Below are 16,623 nucleotides of genomic sequence, written 5' to 3' on the forward strand. Positions count from 1 at the left end.
ACCGTACCCTTCACACTACCGTACCCTTCACACTACCGTACCCTTCACACTACCGTACACTTCACACTACCGTACCCTTCACACTACCGTACCCTTCACACTACCGTACCCTTCACACTACCGTACCCTTCACACTACCGTACCCTACCCTACCCTTCACACTACCGTACCCTTCACACTACCGTACCCTTCACACTACCGTACCCTTCACACTACTGTACACTTCACACTACCGTACCCTTCACACTACCGTACCCTTCACACTACCGTACCCTTCACACTACCGTACCCTACCGTACCCTTCACAGTACTGTACCCTACACACTACCGTACCCTTCACACTACTGTACACTTCACACTACCGTACCCTTCACACTACCGTACCCTTCACACTACCGTACCCTTCACACTACCGTACCCTACCGTACCCTTCACACTACCGTACCCTACACACTACCGTACCCTACACACTACCGTACCCTTCACACTACCGTACCCTACACACTACCATACCCTACACACTACCGTACCCTACACACTACCGTACCCTACACACTACCGTACCCTACACACTACCGTACCCTTCACACTACCGTACCCTACACACTACCGTACCCTACCCTACCCTACCCTACACACTACCCTACCCTACACACTACCCTTCACACTACCGTACCCTACACACTACCGTACCCTTCACACTACCCTACCCTACACACTACCCTACCCTACACACTACCCTTCACACTACCGTACCCTTCACACTACCCTACCCTACACACTACCCTACCCTACACACTACCCTACCCTACACACTACCCTACCCTACACACTACCCTACACACTACCGTACCCTTCACACTACCGTACCCTACACACTACCGTACCCTACCGTACCCTTCACAGTACTGTACCCTACACACTACCGTACCCTTCACACTACCCTACCCTACCCTACACACTACCGTACCCTACACACTACCCTTCACACTACCGTACCCTACACACTACCGTACCCTTCACACTACCGTACCCTACACACTACCGTACCCTACACACTACCGTACCCTTCACACTACCGTACCCTACACACTACCGTACCCTACCGTACCCTTCACAGTACTGTACCCTACACACTACCGTACCCTTCACACTACCGTACCCTTCACACTACCGTACCCTTCACACTACCCTACCCTTCACACTACCCTACCCTTCACACTACCGTACCCTTCACACTACCGTACCCCTCACACTACCGTACCCCTCACACTACCGTACCCCTCACACTACCGTACCCTTCACACTACCGTACCCTTCACACTACCGTACCCCACACACTACCCTACTCTTCACACTACCGTACCCTTCACACTACCGTACCCTTCACACTACCGTACCCTTCACACTACCGTACCCTTCACGCTACCGTACCCTACACACTAACGTACCCTTCACACTACCGTACCCTACACACTACCGTACCCTACACTACCGTACCCTTCACACTACCGTACCCTTCACACTACCGTACCCTTCACACTACCGTACCCTACACACTAACGTACCCTTCACGCTAACGTACCCTTCACGCTACCGTACCCTACACACTAACGTACCCTTCACACTACCGTACCCTACACACTACCGTACCCTACACACTACCGTACCCTACACTACCGTACCCTTCACACTACCGTACCATACACACTACCGTACCCTTCACACTACCCTACCCTACCGTACCCTACACACTACCCTTCACACTACCGTACCCTACACACTACCGTACCCTTCACACTACCGTACCCTACACACTACCGTACCCTACACACTACCGTACCCTTCACACTACCGTACCCTACACACTACCGTACCCTACCGTACCCTTCACAGTACTGTACCCTACACACTACCGTACCCTTCACACTACCGTACCCTTCACACTACCGTACCCTTCACACTACCCTACCCTTCACACTACCCTACCCTTCACACTACCGTACCCTTCACACTACCGTACCCCACACACTACCGTACCCCTCACACTACCGTACCCTTCACACTACCGTACCCTTCACACTACCGTACCCCACACACTACCCTACTCTTCACACTACCGTACCCTTCACGCTACCGTACCCTTCACGCTACCGTACCCTTCACGCTACCGTACCCTTCACGCTACCGTACCCTTCACGCTACCGTACCCTACACACTAACGTACCCTTCACACTACCGTACCCTACACACTACCGTACCCTACACTACCGTACCCTTCACACTACCGTACCCTTCACACTACCCTACCCTTCACACTACCGTACCCTACCCTACCGTACCCTTCACACTACCGTACCCTTCACAATACCCTACCCTTCACACTACCGTACCCTACACACTACCGTACCCTACACACTACCGTACCCTACACACTACCGTACCCTACACACTACCGTACCCTTCACACTACCGTACCCTTCACACTACCGTACCCTTCACACTACCGTACACTTCACACTACTGTACACTTCACACTACCGTACCCTACACACTACCGTACCCTTCACACTACCGTACCCTACACACTACCGTACCCTACACACTACCGTACCCTACACACTACCGTACCCTTCACACTACCGTACCCTACACACTACCGTACCCTACCCTACCCTACCCTACACACTACCGTACCCTTCACACTACCGTACCCTACACACTACCGTACCCTTCACACTACCCTACCCTACACACTACCCTACCCTACACTTCACACTACCGTACCCTACACACTACCGTACCCTTCACACTACCCTACCCTACACACTACCCTACCCTACACACTACCCTTCACACTACCGTACCCTTCACACTACCCTACCCTACACACTACCCTACCCTACACACTACCCTACACACTACCGTACCCTTCACACTACCGTACCCTACACACTACCGTACCCTACCGTACCCTTCACAGTACTGTACCCTACACACTACCGTACCCTTCACACTACCCTACCCTACCGTACCCTACACACTACCGTACCCTACACACTACCCTTCACACTACCGTACCCTACACACTACCGTACCCTTCACACTACCGTACCCTACACACTACCGTACCCTACACACTACCGTACCCTACACACTACCGTACCCTACACACTACCGTACCCTACCGTACCCTTCACAGTACTGTACCCTACACACTACCGTACCCTTCACACTACCGTACCCTTCACACTACCCTACCCTTCACACTACCCTACCCTTCACACTACCGTACCCTTCACACTACCGTACCCTTCACACTACCGTACCCCACACACTACCGTACCCCTCACACTACCGTACCCTTCACACTACCGTACCCTTCACACTACCGTACCCTTCACACTACCGTACCCCACACACTACCCTACTCTTCACACTACCGTACCCTTCACGCTACCGTACCCTTCACGCTACCGTACCCTTCACGCTACCGTACCCTACACACTAACGTACCCTTCACACTACCGTACCCTACACACTACCGTACCCTACACTACCGTACCCTTCACACTACCGTACCCTTCACACTACCGTACCCTTCACAATACCCTACCCTTCACACTACCGTACCCTTCACACTACCGTACCCTTCACACTACCGTACCCTACACACTACCGTACCCTACACACTACCGTACCCTACACACTACCGTACCCTTCACACTACCGTACCCTTCACACTACCGTACCCTACCCTACCCTTCACACTACCGTACCCTTCACACTACCGTACCCTTCACACTACCGTACCCTTCACACTACTGTACACTTCACACTACCGTACCCTTCACACTACCGTACCCTTCACACTACCGTACCCTTCACACTACCGTACCCTTCACACTACCGTACCCTACCCTACCCTTCACACTACCGTACCCTTCACACTACCGTACCCTTCACACTACCGTACCCTTCACACTACTGTACACTTCACACTACCGTACCCTTCACACTACCGTACCCTTCACACTACCGTACCCTTCACACTACCGTACCCTACCGTACCCTTCACAGTACTGTACCCTACACACTACCGTACCCTTCACACTACTGTACACTTCACACTACCGTACCCTTCACACTACCGTACCCTTCACACTACCGTACCCTTCACACTACCGTACCCTACCGTACCCTTCACACTACCGTACCCTACACACTACCGTACCCTACACACTACCGTACCCTTCACACTACCGTACCCTACACACTACCATACCCTACACACTACCGTACCCTACACACTACCGTACCCTACACACTACCGTACCCTACACACTACCGTACCCTTCACACTACCGTACCCTACACACTACCGTACCCTACCCTACCCTACCCTACACACTACCCTACCCTACACACTACCCTTCACACTACCGTACCCTACACACTACCGTACCCTTCACACTACCCTACCCTACACACTACCCTACCCTACACACTACCCTTCACACTACCGTACCCTTCACACTACCCTACCCTACACACTACCCTACCCTACACACTACCCTACCCTACACACTACCCTACACACTACCGTACCCTTCACACTACCGTACCCTACACACTACCGTACCCTACCGTACCCTTCACAGTACTGTACCCTACACACTACCGTACCCTTCACACTACCCTACCCTACCCTACACACTACCGTACCCTACACACTACCCTTCACACTACCGTACCCCACACACTACCGTACCCTTCACACTACCGTACCCTACACACTACCGTACCCTACACACTACCGTACCCTTCACACTACCGTACCCTACACACTACCGTACCCTACCGTACCCTTCACAGTACTGTACCCTACACACTACCGTACCCTTCACACTACCGTACCCTTCACACTACCGTACCCTTCACACTACCCTACCCTTCACACTACCCTACCCTTCACACTACCGTACCCTTCACACTACCGTACCCCTCACACTACCGTACCCCTCACACTACCGTACCCCTCACACTACCGTACCCTTCACACTACCGTACCCTTCACACTACCGTACCCCACACACTACCCTACTCTTCACACTACCGTACCCTTCACACTACCGTACCCTTCACACTACCGTACCCTTCACACTACCGTACCCTTCACGCTACCGTACCCTACACACTAACGTACCCTTCACACTACCGTACCCTACACACTACCGTACCCTACACTACCGTACCCTTCACACTACCGTACCCTTCACACTACCGTACCCTTCACACTACCGTACCCTACACGCTAACGTACCCTTCACGCTAACGTACCCTTCACGCTACCGTACCCTACACACTAACGTACCCTTCACACTACCGTACCCTACACACTACCGTACCCTACACACTACCGTACCCTACACTACCGTACCCTTCACACTACCGTACCCTACACACTACCGTACCCTACACACTACCCTACCCTACCGTACCCTACACACTACCCTTCACACTACCGTACCCTACACACTACCGTACCCTTCACACTACCGTACCCTACACACTACCGTACCCTACACACTACCGTACCCTTCACACTACCGTACCCTACACACTACCGTACCCTACCGTACCCTTCACAGTACTGTACCCTACACACTACCGTACCCTTCACACTACCGTACCCTTCACACTACCGTACCCTTCACACTACCCTACCCTTCACACTACCCTACCCTTCACACTACCGTACCCTTCACACTACCGTACCCCACACACTACCGTACCCCTCACACTACCGTACCCTTCACACTACCGTACCCTTCACACTACCGTACCCCACACACTACCCTACTCTTCACACTACCGTACCCTTCACGCTACCGTACCCTTCACGCTACCGTACCCTTCACGCTACCGTACCCTTCACGCTACCGTACCCTACACACTAACGTACCCTTCACACTACCGTACCCTACACACTACCGTACCCTACACTACCGTACCCTTCACACTACCGTACCCTTCACACTACCCTACCCTTCACACTACCGTACCCTACCCTACCGTACCCTTCACACTACCGTACCCTTCACAATACCCTACCCTTCACACTACCGTACCCTACACACTACCGTACCCTACACACTACCGTACCCTACACACTACCGTACCCTACACACTACCGTACCCTTCACACTACCGTACCCTTCACACTACCGTACCCTTCACACTACCGTACACTTCACACTACCGTACACTTCACACTACCGTACCCTACACACTACCGTACCCTTCACACTACCGTACCCTTCACACTACCGTACCCTTCACACTACCGTACCCTTCACACTACCGTACACTTCACACTACCGTACACTTCACACTACCGTACCCTACACACTACCGTACCCTTCACACTACCGTACCCTTCACACTACCGTACCCTTCACACTACCGTACCCTACCCTACCCTTCACACTACCGTACCCTACACACTACCGTACCCTACACTACCGTACCCTTCACACTACCGTACCCTTCACACTACCCTACCCTTCACACTACCGTACCCTACCCTACCGTACCCTTCACACTACCGTACCCTTCACAATACCCTACCCTTCACACTACCGTACCCTACACACTACCGTACCCTACACACTACCGTACCCTACACACTACCGTACCCTACACACTACCGTACCCTTCACACTACCGTACCCTTCACACTACCGTACCCTTCACACTACCGTACACTTCACACTACTGTACACTTCACACTACCGTACCCTACACACTACCGTACCCTTCACACTACCGTACCCTTCACACTACCGTACCCTTCACACTACCGTACCCTACCCTACCCTTCACACTACCGTACCCTTCACACTACCGTACCCTTCACACTACCGTACACTTCACACTACTGTACACTTCACACTACCGTACCCTTCACACTACCCTACCCTACCCTTCACACTACCGTACCCTTCACACTACCGTACCCTTCACACTACCGTACCCTTCACAATTCTGTACACTTCACACTACCGTACCCTTCACACTACTGTACACTTCACACTACCATACCCTACACACTACCGTACCCTTCACACTACCGTACCCTTCACACTACCGTACCCTTCACACTACCCTACCCTTCACACTACCGTACCCTTCACACTACCGTACCCTTCACACTACCGTACCCTTCACACTACCGTACACTTCACACTACCGTACCCTTCACACTACCGTACCCTTCACACTACCGTACCCTTCACACTACCGTACCCTTCACACTACCGTACCCTACCGTACCCTTCACAGTACTGTACCCTACACACTACCGTACCCTTCACACTACTGTAAACTTCACACTACCGTACCCTTCACACTACCGTACCCTTCACACTACCGTACCCTTCACACTACCGTACCCTACCGTACCCTTCACACTACCGTACCCTTCACACTACCGTACCCTTCACACTACCGTACCCTTCACACTACCGTACCCTTCACACTACCGTACCCTTCACACTACCGTACCCTACACACTACCGTACCCTACACACTACCGTACCCTACACACTACCGTACCCTACACACTACCGTACCCTACACACTACCGTACCCTACCCTACCCTACACACTACCGTACCCTTCACACTACCGTACCCTACACACTACCGTACCCTTCACACTACCCTACCCTACACACTACCCTACCCTACACACTACCCTTCACACTACCGTACCCTTCACACTACCCTACCCTACACACTACCCTACCCTACACACTACCCTACCCTACACACTACCCTTCACACTACCGTACCCTTCACACTACCCTACCCTACACACTACCCTACCCTACACACTACCCTACACACTACCGTACCCTTCACACTACCGTACCCTACACACTACCGTACCCTACCGTACCCTTCACAGTACTGTACCCTACACACTACCGTACCCTTCACACTACCCTACCCTACCGTACCCTACACACTACCGTACCCTACACACTACCCTTCACACTACCGTACCCTACACACTACCGTACCCTTCACACTACCGTACCCTACACACTACCGTACCCTACACACTACCGCACCCTTCACACTACCGTACCCTACACACTACCGTACCCTACCGTACCCTTCACAGTACTGTACCCTACACACTACCGTACCCTTCACACTACCGTACCCTTCACACTACCGTACCCTTCACACTACCCTACCCTTCACACTACCCTACCCTTCACACTACCGTACCCTTCACACTACCGTACCCCTCACACTACCGTACCCCTCACACTACCGTACCCCTCACACTACCGTACCCTTCACACTACCGTACCCTTCACACTACCGTACCCCACACACTACCCTACTCTTCACACTACCGTACCCTTCACACTACCGTACCCTTCACACTACCGTACCCTTCACACTACCGTACCCTTCACGCTACCGTACCCTACACACTAACGTACCCTTCACACTACCGTACCCTACACACTACCGTACCCTACACTACCGTACCCTTCACACTACCGTACCCTTCACACTACCGTACCCTTCACACTACCGTACCCTACACACTAACGTACCCTTCACGCTAACGTACCCTTCACGCTACCGTACCCTACACACTAACGTACCCTTCACACTACCGTACCCTACACACTACCGTACCCTACACACTACCGTACCCTACACTACCGTACCCTTCACACTACCGTACCCTACACACTACCGTACCCTTCACACTACCCTACCCTACCGTACCCTACACACTACCCTTCACACTACCGTACCCTACACACTACCGTACCCTTCACACTACCGTACCCTACACACTACCGTACCCTACACACTACCGTACCCTTCACACTACCGTACCCTACACACTACCGTACCCTACCGTACCCTTCACAGTACTGTACCCTACACACTACCGTACCCTTCACACTACCGTACCCTTCACACTACCGTACCCTTCACACTACCCTACCCTTCACACTACCCTACCCTTCACACTACCGTACCCTTCACACTACCGTACCCCACACACTACCGTACCCCTCACACTACCGTACCCTTCACACTACCGTACCCTTCACACTACCGTACCCCACACACTACCCTACTCTTCACACTACCGTACCCTTCACGCTACCGTACCCTTCACGCTACCGTACCCTTCACGCTACCGTACCCTTCACGCTACCGTACCCTTCACGCTACCGTACCCTACACACTAACGTACCCTTCACACTACCGTACCCTACACACTACCGTACCCTACACTACCGTACCCTTCACACTACCGTACCCTTCACACTACCCTACCCTTCACACTACCGTACCCTACCCTACCGTACCCTTCACACTACCGTACCCTTCACAATACCCTACCCTTCACACTACCGTACCCTACACACTACCGTACCCTACACACTACCGTACCCTACACACTACCGTACCCTACACACTACCGTACCCTTCACACTACCGTACCCTTCACACTACCGTACCCTTCACACTACCGTACACTTCACACTACTGTACACTTCACACTACCGTACCCTACACACTACCGTACCCTTCACACTACCGTACCCTTCACACTACCGTACCCTTCACACTACCGTACCCTACCCTACCCTTCACACTACCGTACCCTTCACACTACCGTACCCTTCACACTACCGTACACTTCACACTACTGTACACTTCACACTACCGTACCCTTCACACTACCCTACCCTACCCTTCACACTACCGTACCCTTCACACTACCGTACCCTTCACACTACCGTACCCTTCACAATTCTGTACACTTCACACTACCGTACCCTTCACACTACTGTACACTTCACACTACCATACCCTACACACTACCGTACCCTTCACACTACCGTACCCTTCACACTACCGTACCCTTCACACTACCCTACCCTTCACACTACCGTACCCTTCACACTACCGTACCCTTCACACTACCGTACCCTTCACACTACCGTACACTTCACACTACCGTACCCTTCACACTACCGTACCCTTCACACTACCGTACCCTTCACACTACCGTACCCTTCACACTACCGTACCCTACCGTACCCTTCACAGTACTGTACCCTACACACTACCGTACCCTTCACACTACTGTACACTTCACACTACCGTACCCTTCACACTACCGTACCCTTCACACTACCGTACCCTTCACACTACCGTACCCTACCGTACCCTTCACACTACCGTACCCTTCACACTACCGTACCCTTCACACTACCGTACCCTTCACACTACCGTACCCTTCACACTACCGTACCCTTCACACTACCGTACCCTACACACTACCGTACCCTACACACTACCGTACCCTACACACTACCGTACCCTACACACTACCGTACCCTACACACTACCGTACCCTACCCTACCCTACACACTACCGTACCCTTCACACTACCGTACCCTACACACTACCGTACCCTTCACACTACCCTACCCTACACACTACCCTACCCTACACACTACCCTTCACACTACCGTACCCTTCACACTACCCTACCCTACACACTACCCTACCCTACACACTACCCTACCCTACACACTACCCTTCACACTACCGTACCCTTCACACTACCCTACCCTACACACTACCCTACCCTACACACTACCCTACACACTACCGTACCCTTCACACTACCGTACCCTACACACTACCGTACCCTACCGTACCCTTCACAGTACTGTACCCTACACACTACCGTACCCTTCACACTACCCTACCCTACCGTACCCTACACACTACCGTACCCTACACACTACCCTTCACACTACCGTACCCTACACACTACCGTACCCTTCACACTACCGTACCCTACACACTACCGTACCCTACACACTACCGCACCCTTCACACTACCGTACCCTACACACTACCGTACCCTACCGTACCCTTCACAGTACTGTACCCTACACACTACCGTACCCTTCACACTACCCTACCCTACCGTACCCTTCACACTACCGTACCCTACCGTACCCTTCACACTACCGTACCCTTCACACTACCGTACCCTACACACTACCGTACCCTACCGTACCCTTCACACTACCCTACCCTACCGTACCCTTCACACTACCGTACCCTTCACACTACCGTACCCTACACACTACCGTACACTACCGTACCCTTCACACTACCCTACCGTACCCTTCACACTACCCTACCCTACCGTACCCTTCACACTACCGTACCCTACACACTACCGTACCCTACCGTACCCTTCACAGTACTGTACCCTACACACTACCGTACCGTTCACACTACCCTACCCTACCGTACCCTTCACACTACCGTACCCTACACACTACCGTACCCTTCACACTACCGTACCCTACACACTACCGTACCCTTCACACTACCCTACCGTACCCTTCACACTACCGTACCCTTCACACTACCGTACCCTACACACTACCGTACCCTTCACACTACCGTACCCTACACACTACCGTACCCTACCGTACCCTTCACAGTACTGTACCCTACACACTACCGTACCCTTCACACTACCGTACCCTTCACACTACCCTACCCTTCACACTACCGTACCCTACACACTACCGTACCCTACCGTACCCTTCACAGTACCGTACCCTACACACTACCGTACCCTTCACACTACCGTACCCTTCACACTACCCTACCCTTCACACTACCCTACCCTTCACACTACCCTACCCTTCACACTACCCTACCCTTCACACTACCCTACCCTTCACACTACCCTACCCTTCACACTACCCTACCCTTCACACTACCCTACCCTTCACACTACCGTACCCCACACACTACCGTACCCCACACACTACCGTACCCCTCACACTACCGTACCCTTCACGCTACCCTACTCTTCACGCTACCGTACCCTTCACGCTACCGTACCCTTCACGCTACCGTACCCTTCACGCTACCGTACCCTTCACGCTACCGTACCCTTCACGCTACCGTACCCTTCACGCTACCGTACCCTTCACGCTACCGTACCCTACACACTAACGTACCCTACACACTACCGTACCCTACACGCTACCGTACCCTTCACGCTACCGTACCCTTCACGCTACCGTACCCTTCACGCTACCGTACCCTTCACGCTACCGTACCCTACACACTACCGTACCCTTCACACTACCGTACCCTACCCTACCGTACCCTTCACGCTACCGTACCCTTCACGCTAACGTACCCTTCACGCTACCGTACCCTACACACTACCGTACCCTACACACTACCGTACCCTACACACTACCGTACCCTACACTACCGTACCCTTCACACTACCGTACCCTTCACACTACCGTACCCTTCACACTACCGTACCCTACCCTACCGTACCCTTCACACTACCGTACCCTTCACAATACCCTACCCTTCACACTACCGTACCCTTCACACTACCGTACCCTACACACTACCGTACCCTACACACTACCGTACCCTACACACTACCGTACCCTACACACTACCGTACCCTACACACTACCGTACCCTTCACACTACCGTACCCTTCACACTACTGTACACTTCACACTACTGTACACTTCACACTACCGTACCCTACACACTACCGTACCCTTCACACTACCGTACCCTTCACACTACCGTACCCTTCACACTACCGTACCCTACCCTACCCTTCACACTACCGTACCCTTCACACTACCGTACCCTTCACACTACCGTACCCTTCACACTACTGTACACTTCACACTACCGTACCCTTCACACTACCCTACCCTACCCTTCACACTACCGGACCCTTCACACTACCGTACCCTTCACACTACCGTACCCTTCACACTACTGTACACTTCACACTACCGTACCCTTCACACTACTGTACACTTCACACTACCGTACCCTACACACTACCGTACCCTTCACACTACCGTACCCTTCACACTACCGTACCCTTCACACTACCGTACCCTTCACACTACTGTACACTTCACACTACCGTACCCTTCACACTACCGTACCCTTCACACTACCGTACCCTTCACACTACCGTACCCTACCGTACCCTTCACAGTACTGTACCCTACACACTACCGTACCCTTCACACTACTGTACACTTCACACTACCGTACCCTTCACACTACCGTACCCTTCACACTACCGTACCCTTCACACTACCGTACCCTACCGTACCCTTCACACTACCGTACCCTTCACACTACCGTACCCTACACACTACCGTACCCTTCACACTACCGTACCCTACACACTACCATACCCTACACACTACCGTACCCTACACACTACCGTACCCTACACACTACCGTACCCTACACACTACCGTACCCTTCACACTACCGTACCCTACACACTACCGTACCCTACCCTACCCTACCCTACACACTACCGTACCCTTCACACTACCGTACCCTACACACTACCGTACCCTTCACACTACCCTACCCTACACACTACCCTACCCACTACCCTTCACACTACCGTACCCTACACACTACCGTACCCTTCACACTACCCTACCCTACACACTACCCTACCCTACACACTACCCTACACACTACCGTACCCTTCACACTACCGTACCCTACACACTACCGTACCCTACCGTACCCTTCACAGTACTGTACCCTACACACTACCGTACCCTTCACACTACCCTACCCTACCGTACCCTACACACTACCGTACCCTACACACTACCCTTCACACTACCGTACCCTACACACTACCGTACCCTTCACACTACCGTACCCTACACACTACCGTACCCTACACACTACCGTACCCTTCACACTACCGTACCCTACACACTACCGTACCCTACCGTACCCTTCACAGTACTGTACCCTACACACTACCGTACCCTTCACACTACCCTACCCTACCGTACCCTTCACACTACCCTACCCTACCGTACCCTTCACACTACCGTACCCTTCACACTACCGTACCCTACACACTACCGTACCCTACCGTACCCTTCACACTACCCTACCCTACCGTACCCTTCACACTACCGTACCCTTCACACTACCGTACCCTACACACTACCGTACACTACCGTACCCTTCACACTACCCTACCCTACCGTACCCTTCACACTACCCTACCCTACCGTACCCTTCACACTACCGTACCCTACACACTACCGTACCCTACCGTACCCTTCACAGTACTGTACCCTACACACTACCGTACCCTTCACACTACCCTACCCTACCGTACCCTTCACACTACCCTACCCTACCGTACCCTTCACCCTACCGTACCCTTCACCCTACCGTACCCTTCACCCTACCGTACCCTACACACTACCGTACCCTTCACACTACCGTACCCTTCACACTACCGTACCCTACACACTACCGTACCCTTCACACTACCGTACCCTACACACTACCGTACCCTTCACACTACCGTACCCTACACACTACCGTACCCTTCACACTACCCTACCGTACCCTTCACACTACCGTACCCTTCACACTACCGTACCCTACACACTACTGTACCCTACACACTACCGTACACTACCGTACCCTTCACACTACCCTACCCTACCGTACCCTTCACACTACCGTACCCTTCACACTACCCTACCCTACCGTACCCTTCACACTACCGTACCCTACACACTACCGTACCCTACCGTACCCTTCACAGTACTGTACCCTACACACTACCGTACCCTTCACACTACCCTACCCTACCGTACCCTTCACACTACCCTACCCTACCCTTCACACTACCGTACCCTTCACACTACCGTACCCTACACACTACCGTACCCTACACACTACCGTACCCTACACACTACCGTACCCTACACACTACCATACCCTACACACTACCGTACCCTACACACTACCCTACCCTACCCTTCACACTACCCTACCCTACCCTTCACACTACCGTACCCTTCACACTACCGTACCCTACACACTACCGTACCCTACACACTACCGTACCCTTCACACTACTGTACCCTTCACACTACCGTACCCTACACACTACCGTACCCTACACACTACCCTACCCTTCACACTACCGTACCCTACACACTACCCTACCCTACACACTACCCTTCACACTACCGTACCCTACACACTACCGTACCCTACACACTACCGTACCCTACACACTACCGTACCCTACACACTACCGTACCCTACACACTACCGTACCCTACACACTACCGTACCCTACACACTACCGTACCCTACACACTACCGTACCCTACACACTACCGTACCCTTCACACTACCGTACCCTTCACACTACCGTACCCTTCACACTACCCTACCCTTCACACTACCGTACCCTTCACACTACCGTACCCTTCACACTACCGTACCCTACACACTACCGTACCCTTCACACTACCGTACCCTTCACACTACCCTACCCTACACACTACCCTACCCTTCACACTACCGTACCTACGTACCATAGGCAGTAGGGGATAATGTGTTTCAGTGGTAACTGAGCAGCAGGGGATAATGTGTCTCAGTGGTAACTGAGCAGCGGGGGATAATGTGTCTCAGTGGTAACTGAGCAGCGGGGGATAATGTGTCTCAGTGGTAACTGAGCAGCAGGGGATAATGTGTCTCAGTGGTAACTGAGCAGCAGGGGATAATGTGTCTCAGTGGTAACTGAGCAGCAGGGGATAATGTGTCTCAGTGGTAACTGAGCAGCAGGGGATAATGTGTCTCAGTGGTAACTGAGCAGCAGGGGATAATGTGTCTCAGCGGTAACTGAGCAGCAGGGGATAATGTGTCTCAGCGGTAACTGAGCAGCAGGGGATAATGTGTCTCAGCGGTAACTGAGCAGCAGGGGATAATGTGTCTCAGCGGTAACTGAGCAGCAGGGGATAATGTGTCTCAGTGGTAACTGAGCAGCAGGGGATAATGTGTCTCAGTGGTAACTGAGCAGCAGGGGATAATGTGTCTCAGTGGTAACTGAGCAGCAGGGGATAATGTGTCTCAATGGTAACTGAGCAGCAGGGGATAATGTGTCTCAGTGGTAACTGAGCAGCAGGGGATAATGTGTCTCAGTGGTAACTGAGCAGCAGGGGATAATGTGTCTCAGTGGTAACTGAGCAGCAGGGGATAATGTGTCTCAGTGGTAACTGAGCAGTAGGGGATAATGTGTCTCAGTGGTAACTGAGCAGCAGGAGATAATGTGTCTCAGTGGTAACTGAGCAGTAGGGGATAATGTGTCTCAGTGGTAACTGAGCAGTAGGGGATAATGTGTCTCAGCGGTAACTGAGCAGCAGGGGATAATGTGTCTCAGCGGTAACTGAGCAGCAGGAGATAATGTGTCTCAGTGGTAACTGAGCAGCAGGAGATAATGTGTCTCAGTGGTAACTGAGCAGTAGGGGATAATGTGTCTCAGCGGTAACTGAGCAGCAGGGGATAATGTATCTCAGTCAGACTTACAAATCTCTCCTGGTGTCCCATAGTCATATCCAGCCTCTGCTTCCTGAAGTGAAGGTAGTTCATGATGCCACTCAGGATGGTCACCGTCCTCTTCACCTC

At 52.7% G+C, this 16,623-nt stretch overlaps 1 protein-coding gene across 2 annotated transcripts in view; it reads right to left on the reverse strand.

Annotated features, from left to right (window-relative positions):
• The window catches only part of nuf2 (UF2 component of NDC80 kinetochore complex), a gene marked incomplete at its 3' end in the record, with an annotated part of 64,495 nt that overhangs the window by 22,576 nt on the left and 25,296 nt on the right, over nucleotides 1–16,623 (reverse strand). For both annotated transcript variants that reach the window (XM_055917833.1, XM_055917831.1), the window contains 1 exon segment: nucleotides 16,525–16,622. In XM_055917833.1, coding sequence (XP_055773808.1) covers nucleotides 16,525–16,622 — 98 coding nt within the window.

Source organism: Salvelinus fontinalis, chromosome 3 (assembly GCF_029448725.1).
Source record: "Salvelinus fontinalis isolate EN_2023a chromosome 3, ASM2944872v1, whole genome shotgun sequence".
Taxonomy (NCBI): Eukaryota; Metazoa; Chordata; class Actinopteri; order Salmoniformes; family Salmonidae; genus Salvelinus; species Salvelinus fontinalis.